This window comes from Neovison vison, unplaced genomic scaffold (genome assembly GCF_020171115.1).
Source record: "Neovison vison isolate M4711 unplaced genomic scaffold, ASM_NN_V1 Scaffold_050, whole genome shotgun sequence".
Taxonomy (NCBI): domain Eukaryota; kingdom Metazoa; phylum Chordata; class Mammalia; order Carnivora; family Mustelidae; genus Neogale; species Neogale vison.
Window position 1 is genome coordinate 1,285 of NW_025334854.1, and position 18,701 is coordinate 19,985.

Genomic DNA, 18,701 nt, shown 5'->3' on the forward strand with positions numbered 1-18,701 from the left:
GTTCTTACCAGATTACCAGAGTGATCTTTTTGAAAGATAGAAATCAGATAAAATCACTCCCTTGCTCTGATGACTTCCTGTTTACATACCTGAAGTAAAATTCAAGCTCCTTGAAATACTGGGCATTTCCGAGTTTAATCTTGAATTCCCATCTTTTCTCTCCCTATGCTGCTTCCTCAGGCAATGTCTCAATAGCCATGGATGTAAACGCCATCTTTAGACTGAGGAATCCCAAATTTATCTCTAGCTCAGACCTCCCCATGAGTGCCACGCTCACACGATCTGTGGCTTACTTAACATCCTCACTTGAGTGTGATGGGACAGAAATTTAACATGACCAGAAGAACTGTTCCCCACCCCCACCCCCCGCAAAAAGGTGGTCCTTTGCCACCCCTAGTCTTCTCCATCTTCCCCATGTCAGTAAATGGCACCACCACCTAGACTGGCAAGAAAGGGGACCCCTTTCTTTCCAGACCCTACCCATGCTGCCCCCATCCTTCTCCTTCCTGTCAAAATCTATCAACAAGTCCTGGTGATTTTGATCTCCAACCTGCATTTCAATTCTCCCCTCTTCTTCCCATCACCTCCCTTCTCAACTACAGTCAAAGTCTCCCAGTTAGTTTCTCCACCTTTACCCTTGCCCTGTTCCCTCCATTTTCTATATCCAGGCTAAAGTAATCTGAAAGCAAATCAAATCTGTCTGGTTAGGCTCTTTCAATGGCTTTCTGCTGTGCTTGGAATAAAATGCAAACCCTTACAGCAGCCTACCAGGTCCTGCCTGAACAGTCCTGATCTCTCTCCAGTTTCACGACACATTCCTCCCTCCCTTACCCGCTATGCTCCAGCCAAGGGGCCTCAATCAGGCCATGTTCTTTCCCACCTCTGGGCTTTAGAATAGACTGTTCCCTCTACCTGGCTGTTGTCACTTCACTCTTCATATGACCAGTGCTTTCCCTTCCCTAGAGCCAAGTGAAATGTCATCATCTCAGAAGAGCCTTTTCTGATGTCCCTACCCCAAACGGGCCTTCCCTGTTACTCATGATCTCAACTCCTTGTCTGTTTCCACAGCTGGTATTTTTACAGGTTGTGCTAATCTTGCAGGTTTTGGTTTTATAAAAAGCTGTTTCTTTCACTCCACAGGAGCTGGGTATGCCTGGTCCCCCAGTATGTGGCGCCTCACTAGGCATGAAGGAGACACTCAAATGTCTGCATGAATGAGCTCCAGTTTGGGGATGGTCTCTCCGGTTTGGGGCACCCAAATGACCCATTTTGTGGCTGTTGGTTGCTTTTTTCCTGTGTTAAAAATGTTGTCTCAACTCACCTGGATCTGAGGTTCTCAGATGTATGTCAGGTTTTTGAAGCAGCCAGGCTGGGAGGCCCCCCTGAGACAAACATAACGACAGCAGGTTTTGTTGTTTGGGGGGGTGCGGGTGCGTAAGAAGGGAGTATGTTGAATGCAGCACTGGAAGTGGCCCTACAGTGCAGGCAGATGGGAGGCGTGGAGGGACTGCCTGTGAATGGCTCTGGTTCTGTCCCTTCTCCTAACTCACCATGTCCCACTCTGCACAGATGTAAGGTCCTGGTCTCAGTATGACCAACAGGTTCGCTAAAGACGCCTCGTTCAGGAATGCAAAGAGGTCCCGGCTGCCATTAAAGTTATAGACCCCAGGCTGGGGCTCATGGTAGTTCCAGGGCACATAACTGAGAAAGAAAGAGGTTAACAGGGCCCAAGGTGGGGAGGTCCTGGGAAGCCTAAGGGCTTAGGCCTTGCAGGGAATCTCCAGGAAGCTGCCGGAAGGAGGTCCTGGCTCACCCTTTCCCACCCTTGGCCTGAAAGTCCCAGAGCTCTCATACCCAGCTGGTCTTCCTGTCCCCAAACCCCTTCTTACGGGGGTGGTAGGAAGGGTAAATCCCACCCTCCATGGCTCTCCTGAGTACTTCTTACAACTGTACAGCGTTGAGGCCACTCATTCGCATCTTGAAAAGCCGGTCTGCCCAAAGCACCCGTGGTACCCGAAAGTAGTGCAGGCTGCCAGACACGTAGCGGAACGGGGCCCCATCTAGGAGGAATCTGTCATTTTCCCGATCCACTACGAACGACCGAGTGCCTGCCTGCAAAGAGAGAGAGACCATGCTCGGCAGGTCTGGAGTCCGGGAGGGTGGGGGGGGGGGTGGGCAGGGGAGACGGGAGGAGGCGCAGTGTCGGTAGAGGAGGTGGAACTAGCCCTGCCCATTGTTCTGTGATTTTCACTTTCCTTCTCTCCTGGGCTCCGTCTCGTCCCGCCTCACCACACCCAGCCTGCTGACTCAGTCCTGTCATTTTACCTGGGGCAGCAGCAGCGTCAGAAGTGGCAACAGCAGGGCGGGAAGGCAGAGCGGCTTCTTGGGGGCCATGGCGCTAACAGAGCTCCTCTAGTCTGAGAGGGCGGTCCGGCTGTCACGTGGCGGATTCCTGGGAGGGAACCTCAGCGAGCAAGGGGGCGGCAACCTCAAGTTGCCAGCCAGTACCCTGGACTTGTCCACCCCACTACTCTGCTAGTTTGTAAAAATCCTCTGTATCTTGAATCTGATTCATCATCGCCACCTGGGAGCTTGTTAGAAATGCAGAGTCTCAGGTCCTACCTCAGACCTATAGAATCAGAATTTGCATTTTAACAAGATTCCCAGATGATCCTAAAGACATTCCAGATTGAGAAGCACTGTCCTACTAAACTGAGCTCCCTGAGGGTGAAGAGTACCTTGTCCATCTTGAATCCTCAGCTTCTAGCACGGGGCCTGGCACATAGCAGGTTAAATCTAGACGAATGAATGTCAGAACCAGGGGGCTAAAACGGTTGAGAACCAAAAGAAACCAGATCTTTCCAGTGGTGTGAAAAGCGGGGGACCAAGTTGAAAGAGGACTCTTTTTCCCGGTGGCCCTGTACCACCTCAGCCATTCCGTCTTCTTTGGATGTGCACTGCTCTTCAATTTATCCCTGCCTCCCTGTGTGAGAGATGTCAAGGACAGCTACTTGGTGCTAAGGTTTGGGAGTTTGTGAATTTCCATGACTCCTGCCTTCACAGTCCCAAGCCTGGGATGTAAGGATCAGAATAAGAAAAATAAAATAATAATAAAAATATCAGTAATTTGTTTATTGACACTGAGGGCTATGTCAGCTATTGTGCTAAGCACATCACATCTCATTTTATCTTCAAAAAACTCCGTGCAGTTGATAATTATTATTCCCATTTTACAGATGAGGAAATTGAGAGACAGAAATTTTAAATAACCTGTTCAAGGTCACACTACTAGTTTAGCAGAGCTGGGATTTGAACTAGGCCGTCTGGCCTCACAGTACGTGCACTTAATCTTAGGTACCACTGTACCTTGTTTACAATTAGGGAGACTGAGGCTCTGAGAAGTTAAGTGGTCCAAGACCACACAGCTAGTAACTAAGCTATTAAGACAGGATTTAGAACCTAGTCTGGCTCAAGAGCCTAAGGTCTCAACCACTGAAACTAGGGGAGTGGGATACAGGTCAGAGCCCCCAAGATTGTACTGATCAGAGCTGTAGGGGGTAGGAGTCCAGGCCGGCAGCACGCGCCCCAGCACCCGCCCCTCGGGGCTGGACTGTAGTCAGCTTCCTACCTCCGGCATTGGGAGATGGAGGTCCTGGGGGCCTCGGGCGGAGCCCGGCTTTGCTCCCTTTTGGCGTGGGTGCCTGCGTCTTGACCAGTACTGAAGGCCAGGTGCGGAACCCTCACCCGGGTCCTGGGACCCGTTCTCCCCCAGGCTTAGCCCGCCCCCGGTCTCTCAGCTCCGTGCCCCCACATTATCCCGAAGCCCAGCGGTTGCTAGGATACCGCGGGCCGTTACGCCGGCGCGGACTGATGACGTATCCACGTCTTCCGGTCCCCGGCGCTTCTTTACAGCCCGAGCCAGGTCAGTGGGGAGTCGGGGCTGGCCTTCCCGGGGCTCTGCGCGCAGAGGCCGGCGGTGGGCTTTCCTGAGGGGGTGGGCCCTGCCAGGGGTGGGTCTGGGCCTCGCACCCCGCCGGACTACCCTCTGCCCTGCGGTGGCACCCCGATGGCCGGGGGAGCGGCGGCCGCTCAGAGGTGGGCTAGGGTTGGAGGAAGCGGCCTTGCAGTCGCTGCGTGGCCGGAGGCTTTAAGGCACCCGACCCCAGCCTTCTTGGAGCTGGCGTCGCCAAGGCCCGTTTTCTCCACGTTCCGAGACCCGAGACCCGAGACCCGGGCGCCAGCTTTCCACATTAGTATTTGAGGGATCGTCTGGACCGTGCCTGACCCACGACCCTGCTGTTCTTTTCCTTCCAGCATGATCCGCTGGGCCCCCAGCGCATCGCCTGGAAGAGCCCACTCAACCTGGACGCAGCTGTCAGCAGCCTCCGACCGCCCTTGAGGAGGATGACTGAGACACTATGGGCCACGCGCTGTGTGTCTGCTCTCGGGGAACTGTCATCATTGACAATAAGCGCTACCTCTTCATCCAAAAACTGGGGGAGGGGTGAGTGTTTGGAAATCACTTAGCTAGTCCCCAGGGTTCGGGTGACTGAAGGACAGCAGTCTGCACGTGATAGGGGCATAGAAGTTTTATTCTCTTAACCTATCCTCTTAGCTCACCTCAGAGAGCCTAGTGACATGGTGGTCAAGGAAGTGGATTCTGGGGCCGGGGCTCCTGGATCCACCTTGTGTGACCTTGAAAAGCCATGGTTTCTTCATCTGCTTAATGGAGATAATTGTCTTTTGTTGGTGATGGAGTTGTGAGGATTAAATGAGATATTGCGTATAAAACACCTCACCCAGGGCCTGGCTCCCAGCACTTGGTAATGTTGACTGTTACTCATGTAATATTTATGGAGCATTTCTCATGTGCAGAACAGTGCATTATGACCAGAGTACCTCGAATTATGGTTTTCCTACTCTTGAGCTCAGAATGTAAAATCTTCAGACTTCTCTTGAAGCCATGTCTTGGGAGGGTTTCTGCCAGCTGGGAAAGATGCCCCCCTCCCCTTCTCCCCAGGGAGTTCCTCGGGGTCCAAGCAGTGTGGGAGATGACCGTGGTCCTTCACTGACCCCTTTGGCCCACAGTGGGTTCAGCTATGTGGACCTAGTGGAGGGGTTACATGATGGACACTTCTACGCCCTGAAGCGGATCCTGTGTCACGAGCAGCAGGATCGGGAGGAGGCCCAACGAGAAGCAGACATGCATCGCCTCTTCCATCACCCCAACATCCTTCGCCTTGTGGCTTATTGTCTGAGGGAGCGGGGCACTAAACATGAGGCCTGGCTGCTGCTGCCCTTCTTCAAGGTCAGAAAGTCTCCTGGCAATGGAGGGGCTTGCAACAGAATCATCTACCGAGGGCTGTGTGAGTAGTCCAGCATGTTAGGAAGCAGAGACCGTGTCCTGGGGTTGGCCGCTGCAGATTTGGGGTTTAGAGGAACCCAAGTGGGACCGTGAGGTGTCTAGTGTGTGTGGTGAAAGAGTTGCTAGGAAAGGGATTAGGAAGAGGAAGCAGAGGCTCAGAAGATGGCCAACTATGGGGAAATTTGTGTTGCAGAGGGGCACGCTGTGGAACGAGATAGAAAGGCTAAAGGACAAAGGCAACTTCTTGACTGAAGATCAGATCCTTCAGCTGCTGCTGGGTATCTGCAGAGGCCTTGAGGCCATTCATGCCCGAGGTTATGCCCACAGGTCAGTGGGAGGGCCCCGTGTGCTTATGGGGCAGAAAGGAAGGGCCTCACCAAAAGGAATGAGAGGTCTCTGCTCTCCTCCTGAGGAACAGTACCCATGATTCTTTTGTCCCGAGGGATTCTAGCCTCCCTATCCAGGGATGCTCATGGGCCATTTCCACTTCCCTACAGGGACCTGAAGCCCACCAATATCTTGCTTGGAGATGAGGGGCAGCCAATTTTAATGGACTTGGGTTCCATGAATCAAGCTTGCATCCATGTGGAGGGCTCCCGCCAGGCTCTAGCCCTGCAGGTAAAAGAGTGTCCAGGTTTCTTTCCCCTCCTGTTCCCCATCCTCAACCTTTTCTTTGGCCTGCCCCAGTTTGATCACGTGACCATGACCTGTGCCCCTCATTTGAGCTGTGGGGCCACTGTTCCAGGATTGGGCAGCCCAGCGATGCACCATCTCCTACCGAGCCCCAGAGCTTTTCTCCGTGCAGAGCCACTGTGTCATTGACGAGCGCACTGATGTCTGGGTGAGGAGCGTGTGGCCGGGCACATGGCGGGGGAGGAGTGCTGTTCTGCCTGCTGTGTGACGGAGGGGTGGGACTTTGGTTTCAAAAGCATGGGGCCCCAGGAACCATGTATGTCCCCATCCCCCTCGACTTCCTTCCTGGGAACTGTCACTGACATGGTACTCAGCTGCTCAGGAAGTGGTATAATCCTGCCCTTCTACCAGACTGAGTAGAGCTAAGTGGCAAGGCTGAAGGCAGTGGTCAAGCAAGGGGTACAGAGGCCTCCAGCGAACTGGCAGTTTCTCTGGACTCTGGTGATGTCCTGTGGCTGAAGTCAGCATATTCTTTCTAGCTTACGAAGTCACCTTTCACTACAGGATAAGAGGAGAGATAATCACCTCCGTTGGTCCCCTGCCAAGGAATAACCAAGTTATGCTCAGTCCCTAGGCTGCGTGCTCTACGCCATGATGTTTGGGGAAGGCCCGTATGACATGGTGTTCCAGAAGGGTGACAGCGTGGCCCTTGCTGTGCAGAACCAACTCAGCATCCCGCAGAGCCCCAGGTGAGCAATAAAAGGGACACCAAAACATTTCAGACTCCTCTCTGCCATTAGCAGAGTTGGAACCTTAGCACGGGGAACAGCGACCCTCTAGTCACTCTGCCCACCTCCTTCCACAGGCATTCTTCAGCCTTGCGGCAGCTGCTAACCTCCATGATGACTGTAGATCCCCAGCAGCGCCCTCCTGTTTCTCTCCTTCTCAGTCAGTTGGAGGCACTGCAACCCCCAGCTTCAGGCCAGCACACCACCCAAATCTGAATGAACCAGTGGCCACATTGAGAAGGTGGCCCCTGTGCCTTGGCTCCCATCCCTCAGAACCTCCATCCAGTCTCTCCAGGGCTGCTTTCTTGTCACTGGGGCAGGTGGATGGGACAGTTGACTCAGTCTTATTTCTCTGCTTCTGCTCTCTGATCTCCAAGAGCAACAACTGGACAGGGGGACTGACCGAGTTGGGGTGGACGAGGCTGGGAGAGGGGGAAAAGGGAAATGGATAGAATTATAAAGGCTCTGAGCAGGACTGCAGAGCCTACATCATGGTCTGCCTTCACATCTGGGAGCAGGAGAATGTATAAATAGAAGAATAAAGTGAAAGCAGCTTGGTGTGGATCTTAGTCTCATTGTTCCTGGAGGGAGAGAGAAGAGGGGCCAGGGCCCTGAGGTCTGGTTGCCATTTCCAAGGGAACAGACTGGGAAGAGGGACTGGCTTCGTGAGGAGTGACATGACTTCGTCCTTCCACCTAAGGAGGCAGGTGTCCTTACCGGAGACCTGGCTGGCTGGAGGAGGCATATCTTCTCCCAGCCTGTCTCAGAAACTTACACTGTTCTGGATCGAGTTGGCTTGTGTGCTAAGAACTGGGACCATGCCCCCCCCACCCCAGAAGCACATTCAGTTTGTTCTTCATTCCCAGGAGTGGGTAGCTGAGTCAGAGCAGCCCAGCCGGTTTGCCAGGCAAGGGCTTTTGGGTGGAGACACCTGAGGAAGCTTTTGGACCAAAGCTGAGCAAGTCTCTCCCGGCCTCAGCCTGGGGGTGAGGGGAGTGGAGGTGGCAGCCGTTTGGCCCCGAGTTTCTCCCAGAGGGTTCTAGCACACACATGGTTAATGATTAATGAGGCCCGTGTGGCGTGGCTGTATCCAGCTGCCACTTCCTGCCCTACTCTGCTGAGTAAACAGGGGCCCTGGCTTTGCTGGGCTGAAACCTGTTCCCTAGGGAAGGGCACTGCGTCCCTGAATCACCAGGGAGGGAAAGGGAAGGGCAGGGCTGACATCTTCTGCTCCCAAGATTGAAGCTTCATCCCCATCCCCCCAACCCCCCCTGCAGCCATGCTCACCCCCACATGTTGACGTCGATGTGGGTCCTGGGGTGCCTATTAGCAATGTTGGCATTTCCCCCAGGGCCCTGGCAGGAGGCTCCCTGGGCTAGCATAGAGGCTGAGGTCAGAAAGAAAGAACAAACAGAGGGGAGACGACCTGACTTTAATGGCACAACCCTAGGCCCCAGCAATGCAGCAAGAGAGACAGCTGTGCGAAGCTGCTCAGAGGTGCGGTGACACAGACAACGCTAGGAGATTGCCCTTGTCCCTTCCCATCCCCCAAGCTCATGACTAGGCTCCATGCCCAGCAACTGTGGGCCAGCCCAGTCCTGGTCCCAGGCCCTCATGACGCACAGAAGTGCCCGGGGCCAAGCTTCCAGAATCGGTGAATGCAGAAGCAGCAGGAAGAACAGGGTGGCAGTCTAACTCAAATACAGAAACTGCTGGACTTAAACTCCTACTTGGAAAGGAAGTGAAAACTTGTGTCTTTCAACAGCTTGCAGCTGGACGCACAGGTCCGGGAGTAAGTCCTCATTTCCTGTCTACCATCCTGGGCACCCTGGGGGTCTTACATCAAGGTCCCCGGGGTCATGTTTCCTTGGGCCTGGCATGGACCCCTTGGCAGGTCTCACCTTCAGCCACAGAAGGGAAAGGGGTCACAGGCAGCAAAAATGAGGGCAGCAGCAGAAGCAGCAGGCAGCAGCAGCACAGAGAGGAAGGCAGCAGAAGCTCAAGCACTCACAGAGGGGACAAGAAACCGTGCAAGGAGACTGTTTATTTCGAAAGGATTTTGCAATAAACATAGTGAGTGGGGTCCAGGCAGTTGTTCTATTCTTCTCCCTCGTCCTCATCCTCATAGGAGTCGATGCCCACCTCCTCGTAATCCTTCTCCAGGGCAGCCATATCCTCCCGGGCCTCCGAGAACTCCCCCTCCTCCATGCCCTCACCCACATACCAGTGCACAAAGGCCCTCTTGGCGTACATCAGGTCGAACTTGTGGTCCAGGCGGGCCCAGGCCTCGGCGATGGCGGTCGTGTTGCTCAGCATGCACACGGCGCGCTGCACCTTGGCCAGGTCGCCCCCGGGCACCACGGTGGGGGGCTGGTAGTTGATCCCGACCTTGAAGCCCGTGGGGCACCAGTCCACGAACTGAATACTGCGCTTGGTCTTGATGGCGGCGATGGCGGCGTTGACGTCCTTGGGCACCACGTCACCCCGGTACAGCAGGCAGCAGGCCATGTACTTGCCGTGGCGGGGGTCACACTTGACCATCTGGTTGGCAGGCTCGAAGCAGGCGTTGGTGATCTCTGCCACCGACAGCTGCTCGTGGTAGGCCTTCTCCGCAGAGATGACCGGCGCGTAGGTGGCCAGGGGGAAGTGGATGCGGGGGTAGGGCACCAGGTTGGTCTGGAACTCCGTCAGGTCCACGTTGAGGGCCCCGTCGAAGCGCAGGGAGGCCGTGATGGAGGACACGATCTGGCTGATGAGCCGGTTGAGGTTGGTGTAGGTGGGGCGCTCGATGTCCAGGTTGCGGCGGCAGATGTCGTAGATGGCCTCGTTGTCCACCATGAAGGCACAGTCCGAGTGCTCCAGGGTGGTGTGGGTGGTCAGGATGGAGTTGTAGGGCTCCACCACGGCCGTGGACACCTGGGGCGCGGGGTAGATGGAGAACTCCAGCTTGGATTTCTTGCCATAGTCAACCGAGAGCCGCTCCATCAGGAGGGAGGTGAAGCCCGAGCCGGTGCCCCCTCCGAAGCTGTGGAAGACCAGGAAGCCTTGGAGTCCTGTGCACTGGTCAGACTGAAAGGCAGGAAAGAGAAAGAGCATGTAGGTATGTCAGGGGCCTGTAGAGCTCTACCTTCTGACTCCACAAATGCCTGAACCCTTTCAGGAGTCAGGGCCAAGACTAGGAAATATCTCATAGCAGCAGCATAAGATAGTAAAATTAGAGATGACCCCCCCAACATGGGTCCTGGAAAAAAATAATTTCCTGACCATTAGCATCATCTCAAAAGCCCCCTCCCTTCCATCCCAGATTCTCACCAGCTTGCGGATCCGGTCCAGCACTGGGTCGATGATCTCCTTGCCAATGGTATAGTGACCACGGGCATAGTTGTTAGCAGCGTCCTCCTTCCCAGTGATGAGCTGCTCTGGGTGGAAGAGCTGCCGGTATGGGCCATTTCGGATCTCATCTGGTAGGGCGCAAACACATCGTTAGGGCAAAAACCACAAGGCCATGCTCAGCAGGGATCGCCCTCCCCCAGCACAGTAGCTGTGGTCAGATGTGTGGAAAAGCTTATCCTTCTGCTGGCCTGTGATAGCAGTGGGTGAGAAACCCAGATCCACCACCCAGGCTAGCCTTCGATCAGCTGCAAACAGGGCAAAGCTGGTAGGGCCAGGAAAGCCAGGTCTAGACACCATCCCTGCAGAGGGAAGCTTGGAGTCACTGTCTGCTCCCCTCAGTTCCACCCCATCTTCATCTCACCAATCACTGTGGGCTCCAGATCCACAAACACCGCGCGGGGCACATGCTTCCCAGCACCAGTTTCACAGAAGAAGGTGGTAAAGGAGTCATCCCCTCCACCAATGGTCTTATCGCTGGGCATCTGCCCGTCGGGCTGGATCCCATGTTCCAGGCAGTAGAGCTCCCAACAGGCATTGCCCATCTGGACACCTGCCTGCCCCACATGGACTGAGATGCATTCGCGCTGAGGGATAAAGAGAGGGGACACAGTATAAGCACCACATCTGCAGTCCTCACCTCATGAGCCTCTCTTCCACCCCATTGCCTACCGGCTAGGGTGAGTCTGTTGGCAAAAGAGGAGGCCTGGGGCTGGGCATAGGTCAGAAGAGGCTGGCAGCCTGCCCAGGCTCCCCCACATAGGACTTGACAACTGGAGGCACCCAGTAGGGAAAAATCCCTTAGCTTACTTCTCTGTGGGGACCTTGTCAAGTAAGAACTGTGGCTCCTCATGACCCTGCCACACTCACAGGACACTCAGGGAGGACAGAGAGGGCAAGTGCATATGAAAGACAGGCAAACACTGCAGAAACAGACAACAGCACACAACTTCTCAGCTGTTTCCAGTTTTCTACTCCCAAAGCCAGTTTCTCCAGCCTGAGAAGGGATAGGTGTTCCAGAGGCATGAGTTTATAGCCAGAAGCCCTCTTGGAAGGTGAACTAGAATTTCTTACAACTCTCTCCCTTTCTTTCCTGTGGGCTGCAGAAAGGTCTCAGCCTTCTGATCTGGCATCAACTGACTCCACACACTGGCCATCAGGATGCCCTCTCCCCCACCTTTAAATCCCATCTGGCTCTGGAGATCAATCCCAGCTGGAGGCTCTCCCCACCTCCACCCCCGCACTCTGGGTATCTTCACCACCTTCATCCACCGCGCAGCCCTCACGGAAATAGCAAAGTGTGCAGATGGCAAGTGCAGGCAATAAGGGTTGTGGGCACTGGGGCACTAGGCGCCTTAGGCTCATCCCTGCCAGTCTGAAATTAACCCGTAAAGAGCCAAAGTGGTGCGGCGCAGGGCTCACGCAGCCTCCCTTCCTAACGCCGAAATGGCGGGGTGACGGTTTCCAAATACCCAGAAAAGGAAGTGGAACCTGGGGTGAGGCCCCAGAGGTAACCCGCCTTGCGGTGCGGAGTGTAAGCGCCATCCTGCACCAGGGCCCTGCATTCGCCCCCTTCTAGATTCTTTCCAGTTACATCCCAGCCGAAAGTGAAGATAGGATTTCGGCCCCCGTTCCTGGGCTATAAATATCACCCCCCTACACACACCTCTTTCCCCTCCCCCCAACCTGGCCTGGGCCCGCACTCTCGCTCAGCGCCAGCTGTCTCTGCCCATCCGTTCGCTCGGCTCCAGCTGGAGAGGGGCCGGCTCGCCTCACAACGCCGAACCCCATTCCCGCCACCCCTCCCGGCTCTGAATCGGGGTGCTGAGTCACGGGGAGGGGGGGCTCTGGGTAGGAGGGATGCACACACAGTCGGAGGAAAGGGGGATGCTGGACCAAGTAATGTGACCCCCTACCACCTTCTTGGGCTAAGCACGTGTTCGGTCAGATCCAGGAAGCGGGGGGCGGGGGGGGGGCGGCGGGAGGTTGGGGCGGAGGACAGCCCAGCGGGTCTCCCTCATCCGCGGAAAGGACTGGGCGCGGGATCGCGACTCCCCTTCAGGAGGATTAGGGCACAAATGCTTACTGGAGCAGGAGGCGATTTCCAGAAGGACTCCTCTCAGTTAGTGAAGAATCCCACCCCACTCCATCCCCCTTCCCCAGCCTCCAAAAGTGGACAGCACGGCTCGGCCAAAGTAACGAGAGAGTGGGGGTGGGGGAATGCACAAACCCTCGCGCGTCCTCGAGCCCGGGAACATCGGATGGGGGTCCGGAGCATCTCGGAATGGAGGGTCCCGAAGGAGAAGGGCAATAAGGGGAGAGCCGCGATCCCTGCGCGGCCCACTCACCATGGTGAGTCCGGGCGGTGGGTCTCACGTAGAGTCCGGGTGACGGGTCTCAGTGAGAACTGCGCTAGCTGCAGTGCCGCACCGCTCTTATAGTCGGGGGGCGGGGCCCGCGCGCTGCGCTCGCCCACTAGGAACTGAGCGGCCCGGAGGCCACGCCCCCGCATAGCAGGCGGCGCTAAGGGAAGGGGTCAGGGCGGGTCTCCTCCCCCTGTCCTGTCCGGGTCTCTCACCTGCCGCACTTGGGTTAGGTGTACCGATGCGGGCCTCAGCCCCTCGCTCCAGGTTTTGAGCCGACACCCTGGGTTCCCGATCTCCACGACAGGGACGCAGGGCGCGGTGCCAGGGCGCATCTCGCCTGCACCTGAATCCCCAGGGCGCCCATCGCCCAGGTGTTCTGACTTAGGCCGGGTGCTGTAGAGGCTGTCCTTGCGAAGTGGCTTCAGCGGGCCTTCGCCCGTGCCCCCCTCCCCGCCCTGCCTCCCTGGTGGTTCCCGCCAGTCCCGGGGGAACCCCTTGCAGCGGCACACGGCCTGCTGGTCCTCGGCCGGGACGGCTGGCCTTCGCCAATGCCTGTGGGCGGCCGAGGACAAGGAGCTGCACAGTCTGAGCCCCAGGGTGCCGATCCCTCAGAGTACCCCGACAGAGCCAAGCTCCGCAGCCTGTCTGCGAGGGCCGACCCCAGGAATCTGGCGCAGCTCACCGGCTGCCGGCGGGTCAGTGGCCCCGTCATCAACGCCGTCACTATTAGCGAGCCCTCGCCACCCACACCTGCCCGCTTCCCTGCCGCCAGAACAGCCAGAGCTCTGGGCGGAAGCCCTCGGGACCTGCGTTCACAGCCGGACTGTTCTATGTGACCTTGGGCAAGTGACCTAACCTCACTGACTCCTTGGCATATTCATCGGTGAAAAGGAGACGATGATCCTACACTGAAAGCATTGTTGTGAGGTATCAAAATGTGCGTTGACTCTGAAGAGGAAAAAAGAAAGTGGAGATTCTGGTATCATAGCTGATTTTGACTTTCTCATCTTCTTCTGTTTCCTGGCCGGGGCCGGCATCTGCGACCACATCTCAACCCCTTAGCGCTCAGGCAGAGGCCTCAACATCAATTATCCCTTCTTTCCACATTTCATTTCCATTTCTTGCAAGAATGGGCTTTTCCATCTACTTTTTAAAGAGATTTTATTTATTTATTTATTTATTGGAGAGAGAGAGCGAGAGGAGAGAGAGCACAGAGGGAGAAGAAGCAGACTCCCTGCTGAGCAGGGAGTCCTATATGGGGCTGGATCCCAGGACTCTGAGACCATGACCGCAGTAGAAGGCAGCTGCTTAACCAACTGAGCCATACAGGTGCCCCTTATCGATCTTCTGCTTTCACTTGCATGCCTTACATTTTCTAGCTCTCTCCCCTCACTGGGGAAATCATCAGGAAGTTCCCCTTGAGCCCATCCGCATACCATGAAGAAACCTGTCTCCCAGTCTAGTTCCTTGGAAATGATTCACCTGCATCTCCATGATAGCGTTTCCTTGGACCACTAGACTCTCTGACATGACAACACAGTAGGCTAAAATAACTAACAATGGCAACTTCCTGCCAACAAAATAGCTAATTGACACCTTACCTGGGCAAGGCATGGAAAGGAACACAGTGAAGCATGACAAGGTCTCTCTTCCCTATGCACTTGCTGTATGGTTGGGAGAACAAGACTCATTCATAAACATGGAAAGGGGCAAGGTCGTATAGTGAAGCTGCTTTGGGAAATGGGGTCATGGTCTCTACAGAGCAAAGACCCTTGGTGATGACGAGCATACAATCTCTTGCAGACCTTCCCGGGCCCTCCTTTTCCCTTGTGCATCCCCAATCCCTGAAGAATGAGTATGGTAAAAGCCCTGAGCTCTTTCAGGCAAAACCCTTAAACTCCTTTGACCTTCAGATTCAGGTTCTTCCTTTGTGAAACAGGGATAACTTCAGATTGTGAGGACCAGATGAACTTCGGGGCTGTGTACATACACAGCAAAGTGCCGTGTAAGCATCTGAATGGGTTCTTGGAGCATCTCATTCCTTTGCTTTAGTGCGCTAGCACACCAGGCTGCGGTTATTTGTGTACATGGCCTTCTTAGAAATTGCAGACTCATTCCAGGTAAGGATTGGATCTTATTCATCTTTGTGTCCCCAGATCCTAGCATAGTGCTTAGCACAGGGTAAGCATTGGCTAAATGTGTGTCAGAAGAATTGTTTCACTTCTGAGATGGGAATAAAATTAGGGTAGAACTCTAAGAACTCTAAGAAGCCAGAAGTTGCAAATCGGCAGCCTGGAGGCCAAGTTCCCTCTCTGAATTGTTTTGTTTGACCCTCACAGTGTTCATCCCCATAGCGGTTAGAATATATGAGAAAAAGCAGGAACTGCCTTCGTTCTGGAGCATCCCCAAGACCACCCCCATGTCAGGAGATTTACTAGAAGGACTCAGCATAAAGTTGATAAATAACCCCCTAGCTAAGGTTTATTACTTGTTAAATAAACTATTAAGGTTTATTAGTGATGTAGGAAGGCTGCACAGCTGGATCATAAGGGGGAAAGACATGAGCTGAATCTGAAGGAATGTTTGCCCTCTCCCTCCCGGGAGGACTCCCACAGCATTCTCTTCCTCCAAAATGGAAGAGGAGCAACATTTCCCTGCAGTAGTTCTGCCCAAGGAAGCCTGTTAGAGACTCAGCACCTAAGACTTGTCGTGAGGGCTGGTCACATAGACACCTCTGCCTTGCACGTACCCAAATTCCAGACTCCTAGAAGAAAAGCAGCTGATCAGCATAAGCCATTTTCTTTTTTAAAAAGACTTTTATTTATTTTAGAGAAGAGGAAGGGGCAGAGAGAAGGGGATAGAGAGAGAATCCTAAGCAGACTCCACACCCAGCACGGAGCCCAATGAGGAGCTCAATCTCACAATCCTGAGATTGTGACCTAAGCTGAAATCAAGTCAGGTGCTTAACCGAATGAGTGGCCCAGGTGCCCCACAGCACAAATCATATTCTTCATACACACAGTCTAGGCACAAAAAACCATCCTGGTCCTTTAACTATTGAATGACTGACACTCTAAGAGCCAAGTTCTCAATGCAGGCCAAGGGCATTGAGGTAATCTTACCAGCAGAACTTTCTTTTTTTTTCCTTTTTATCCAAAATCTGTTTATTGGGGTAGTGTCCCGCTCATCTTGATTCCGGGTGCTTTTAGTGCTGCTTCCGCCTGAAGGAGCATCCTTTTGTAAGCCTCGCCTCCCCTCCCATGGGCTGGCAGAGCACAGTGGAGCAGCCGACACACAGAACTAGCGTTTGTGCGTGGCTGAAGACGGTGGTGATTTTGTAGCATCCCGGGCACTTCATGTCCACGAAGTAGGAGTTGGGGCTCTGCACCAGGCGCTTCTTCTGTGCTTCCTCTTCTCCTCTTCCGGGGACGGGTGCAGGAGGTCCTTCGCGAGGGGCATGTTCTCGTGGGGAGGTCGTCACCGCTGGAAAGGGACCAGCAGAACTTTCTAAGGAGCAGTCCCAACTGTGTTAACTTTTTCTGCACAGTCATATAAAAACCTAGATTCCTAGCTTATCTTGAAAAGAATTGGAAGATCTGGCTATATCAGGCTTGCATTCCCAATTAGCAACTCTGATAGTCAGAATTAATCGTCCCCCAAAGATGTCCACATTTTAATCCCTGAACCCCGTGACTCTGTCACCTTACGTGGCAGAACACTGCAGATGTGACTAAGGTGAATGTCTTGAGATGAGCTTATTCTCCACTTTCTGGGTGGGCCCAGTATAACCACAAAGGTCTTTATAAGTAGAAGAGGGCGACAGGAGAGACAGAGTCAAGGAAGGAGAGGTCAGAAGCAGAGGTCAAAGTGATGTGATTATTGGCTTTCAAGGTGGAAAGAAGCCATGAGTCAAGGAATATGGGCAGCCTCTAGAAGGAAGAAAAGGCAAGGAACAGATTCTGCTCTAGAGTCTCTAGAAGGAAGGCAATCTGCCAATGCCTTGAGTTTATTTATATCTTAAATAGGTTCTGGTGTTAACTCTGGGAGTGGGCTTCCCCATACACCACCAAGCAATGCTCAGACACTAGCAGGGTGTCTTAGCAATTTAACTCAATTCTGCCACTACCTACCCAGAGATAGCATCAGATTCCCCTGACTGAGGGTACAGTCCTATACAACTGCCTCTCCAGTACTCCTGTTGTTTCCTGGGCTTCTGATCAACTGGTTATAAATTAGAGGTGCCCATGAGTTCCTCTTGGGTTTGATTAATTTTCTAGAGTTGCTGACAGAACTCAGAGAGATGTTTCACTTTCTGTATCATTGGTTTATTATAAAAGGATACAAATCAGGAATGGTCAGATGGAAGAGAGGCATAGGGCAAGGTGTGGAGAAAGGACAAGGAGTTTCTATGCCTTTTCCAAGCATGCCATTCTCCCATTATTTTCACATGTTCACCAATCTAGAAACTCCAAACTCCATCCTTTTGGGTTTTTATGGAGGTTCATTACATAGACATGGTGGATGGAATCACCGACCACTGGGGTTGCTCTAGCTCCTCTCCCCGCTCTTGAGGTGAGCTTATTCTACATTTTCTGGGTGGGTACCTCCTCCCTGGAGGTGAAGAAGAGACTGAAAGTTCCAACCCTCTAACACTTGGTTGACTCTACTGGCCACCTGCCCCCAACCCTAGGTGCTTTCCAAATGACACCTCATTAGCGTAAAAAAGATATCTTTAAAAAAATTTTTTTTGTTTATTCATTTGACAGACAGAGACACAAGTAGGCAGACAGGCAGGCGGGGGACCGGGGGAGCAAGCTCCCTGATGAGCAGAGAGGGGGGTGGGGCTTGGCGCTCAGTGCTCCATCCCAGGACCCTGAGATCATCACCTGGGCTGAAGGCAGAGGCTTAACCTACTGAGCCACCCAGGTGCCCCAACAAAAGATATCTTTATCGCTCTCAACACTTAATGAAATTCCAAGGGTTTTAGCAGCTGTGAGCCAGTTATCCCACACAAAGACCGAATATATATGAGGACTATATGTGTGTACAGTCGTGCATGTGTGCACGTGACCTGGAGTATGTATGTATCTCCTGAATAGAGCCATAATGTCTGGGTGGTTGTACAGGCAGCAATCCATATTGCCAGATTGAAAACTTGAACATTTTTTGAAAAGATTTTATTTATTTATTGAGAAAGAGAGAGAGCACAAGTGAGAGGACATAGCAGAGGGGAGGGGCAGAGGGAGAAGCACACTCCCCTCTGATGCAGGACTCGATCCCAGGACACTGGGATCACAACCTGAGCTGAAGGCAGACGTTTAACCAACTGAGACATGCAGGCACCCTGAAAACTTGGACATTCACACACATGTACAGAATCTAGAAGATGATGCTCCTCACTTCATTTTTCCAATTGAATCACTGCTTAGACTGTCTACCTTACAAGGGTGTCCTGCAGACCACTCTGTCTTTGGATCTCTTTCCCTCTTCCCTTTGCCCTTTGTTATCTCCATCTTTTCTAACTTCTTCCCAGAGTCTCCCCTCTGTCTTGCAGCCATGCAACAAGGTCCTCAAAATTTAAAATGTCTCCACTGATTCCATCTGGGAAAGTTGGAACTGAGCCTTAGTGCATATCCTTCCATTTTTTAAGACTAGAGTATCTACCAGCTGTCCTCTGTCTCACAGCACCATCTTTCCAAAGGGAGATATACACGTCTTCTCTCCTCTTCACTGTCTCTGCAGGCTTGGTTCACATTCTCTATTGAGATGTTCTTGCCAAAATCTCTAGTGACTTCCAACTGGCTAAAGCTAAAGGTCACATTTTTTTAAAGATTTTATTTATTTATTTGACAGACAGAGATCACAAGTAGGCAGAGAAGCAGGCAGATAAATAGGAAGGGAAGCAGGCCCCCTGCTGAGCAGAGAGCCCGATGTGGGACTCGATCCCAGGACCCTGAGATCATGACCTGAGAAGGTCACATTTTTACATCTTTTTCAGCCTCTCAACAATGTTTGAGATAATTGACCCTTCCTTTCTCCTTTAAAAACTTTCTTCTTGGCTTTAATGACACACCCTTCTCTTGCTTCCAGCCATTCCTTCTTGGTGGTCTTTGATGGCTTACCCCTAATGGGTGTTTCCCAAGGCTCAGTCGCAGGCTC

General features: G+C 53.3%; 3 protein-coding genes and 1 pseudogene across 9 annotated transcripts; 1 reads left to right on the plus strand and 3 right to left on the minus strand.

The window, feature by feature from the left end:
- Nucleotides 1–372: 372 nt before the first annotated feature.
- LOC122897977 (beta-galactosidase-1-like protein) lies at nucleotides 373–3,824 on the minus strand. 4 transcript variants are annotated; one of them, XM_044236158.1, is made up of 6 exons: nucleotides 3,629–3,824; nucleotides 2,739–2,983; nucleotides 2,326–2,452; nucleotides 1,946–2,112; nucleotides 1,551–1,701; nucleotides 373–1,382 (listed from the first exon to the last, which is right to left on the minus strand). In XM_044236158.1, the coding sequence occupies exons 3-6, from the start codon at nucleotides 2,392–2,394 to the stop codon at nucleotides 1,299–1,301; spliced, it is 471 nt and encodes a 156-aa protein (XP_044092093.1). In that variant the 5' UTR covers nucleotides 2,395–2,452; nucleotides 2,739–2,983; nucleotides 3,629–3,824; the 3' UTR covers nucleotides 373–1,298. The 4 variants fall into 4 exon arrangements, with proteins under 4 accessions (XP_044092093.1, XP_044092091.1, XP_044092094.1 ...); XM_044236156.1 differs by lacking the exon at nucleotides 2,739–2,983; XM_044236159.1 differs by lacking the exon at nucleotides 2,739–2,983 and having other exon boundaries at nucleotides 2,326–2,464.
- A 53-nt stretch (nucleotides 3,825–3,877) lies between these two features.
- LOC122897975 (serine/threonine-protein kinase 16) lies at nucleotides 3,878–7,350 on the plus strand. Of its 4 annotated transcripts, none has more exons than XM_044236153.1 (8): nucleotides 3,878–3,922; nucleotides 4,315–4,504; nucleotides 5,089–5,308; nucleotides 5,559–5,692; nucleotides 5,863–5,983; nucleotides 6,111–6,206; nucleotides 6,626–6,747; nucleotides 6,864–7,350. In XM_044236153.1, the coding sequence occupies exons 2-8, from the start codon at nucleotides 4,419–4,421 to the stop codon at nucleotides 7,000–7,002; spliced, it is 918 nt and encodes a 305-aa protein (XP_044092088.1). In that variant the 5' UTR covers nucleotides 3,878–3,922; nucleotides 4,315–4,418; the 3' UTR covers nucleotides 7,003–7,350. The 4 variants fall into 4 exon arrangements, with proteins under 4 accessions (XP_044092088.1, XP_044092089.1, XP_044092087.1 ...); XM_044236154.1 differs by lacking the exon at nucleotides 3,878–3,922 and adding an exon at nucleotides 3,939–3,976; XM_044236152.1 differs by lacking the exon at nucleotides 3,878–3,922 and adding an exon at nucleotides 4,048–4,095.
- An 849-nt stretch (nucleotides 7,351–8,199) lies between these two features.
- On the minus strand, nucleotides 8,200–12,604 carry LOC122897974 (tubulin alpha-4A chain). The gene is made up of 4 exons (XM_044236151.1): nucleotides 12,525–12,604; nucleotides 10,541–10,763; nucleotides 10,099–10,247; nucleotides 8,200–9,855 (listed from the first exon to the last, which is right to left on the minus strand). Exons 1-4 carry the CDS (start codon nucleotides 12,525–12,527, stop codon nucleotides 8,884–8,886), a joined length of 1,347 nt encoding a protein of 448 aa, XP_044092086.1. The 5' UTR covers nucleotides 12,528–12,604; the 3' UTR covers nucleotides 8,200–8,883.
- A 3,090-nt stretch (nucleotides 12,605–15,694) lies between these two features.
- LOC122897972 lies at nucleotides 15,695–16,020 on the minus strand (annotated as a pseudogene).
- Between the last annotated feature and the right edge of the window lie 2,681 nt (nucleotides 16,021–18,701).

Coding starts and splice junctions, on each gene's coding strand:
- LOC122897977 (XM_044236156.1), bottom strand. CDS start 2,394: ATGGCCCCCAAGAAGCCGCTCTGCCTTCCCGCCCTGCTGTTGCCACTT. Junction 2,113..2,325: donor TGACGCTGCTGCTGCCCCAG/GTAAAATGACAG, acceptor CTCTCTTTGCAG/GCAGGCACTCGGTCGTTCGT. Junction 1,702..1,945: donor GGCCTCAACGCTGTACAGTT/GTAAGAAGTACT, acceptor TTTCTTTCTCAG/TTATGTGCCCTGGAACTACC.
- LOC122897975 (XM_044236153.1), top strand. CDS start 4,419: ATGGGCCACGCGCTGTGTGTCTGCTCTCGGGGAACTGTCATCATTGAC. Junction 4,505..5,088: donor ATCCAAAAACTGGGGGAGGG/GTGAGTGTTTGG, acceptor TTTGGCCCACAG/TGGGTTCAGCTATGTGGACC. Junction 5,984..6,110: donor GCCAGGCTCTAGCCCTGCAG/GTAAAAGAGTGT, acceptor CCACTGTTCCAG/GATTGGGCAGCCCAGCGATG.
- LOC122897974 (XM_044236151.1), bottom strand. Junction 10,248..10,540: donor TCTGGAGCCCACAGTGATTG/GTGAGATGAAGA, acceptor GCGCCCTACCAG/ATGAGATCCGAAATGGCCCA. Junction 9,856..10,098: donor TGGACCGGATCCGCAAGCTG/GTGAGAATCTGG, acceptor CCTGCCTTTCAG/TCTGACCAGTGCACAGGACT.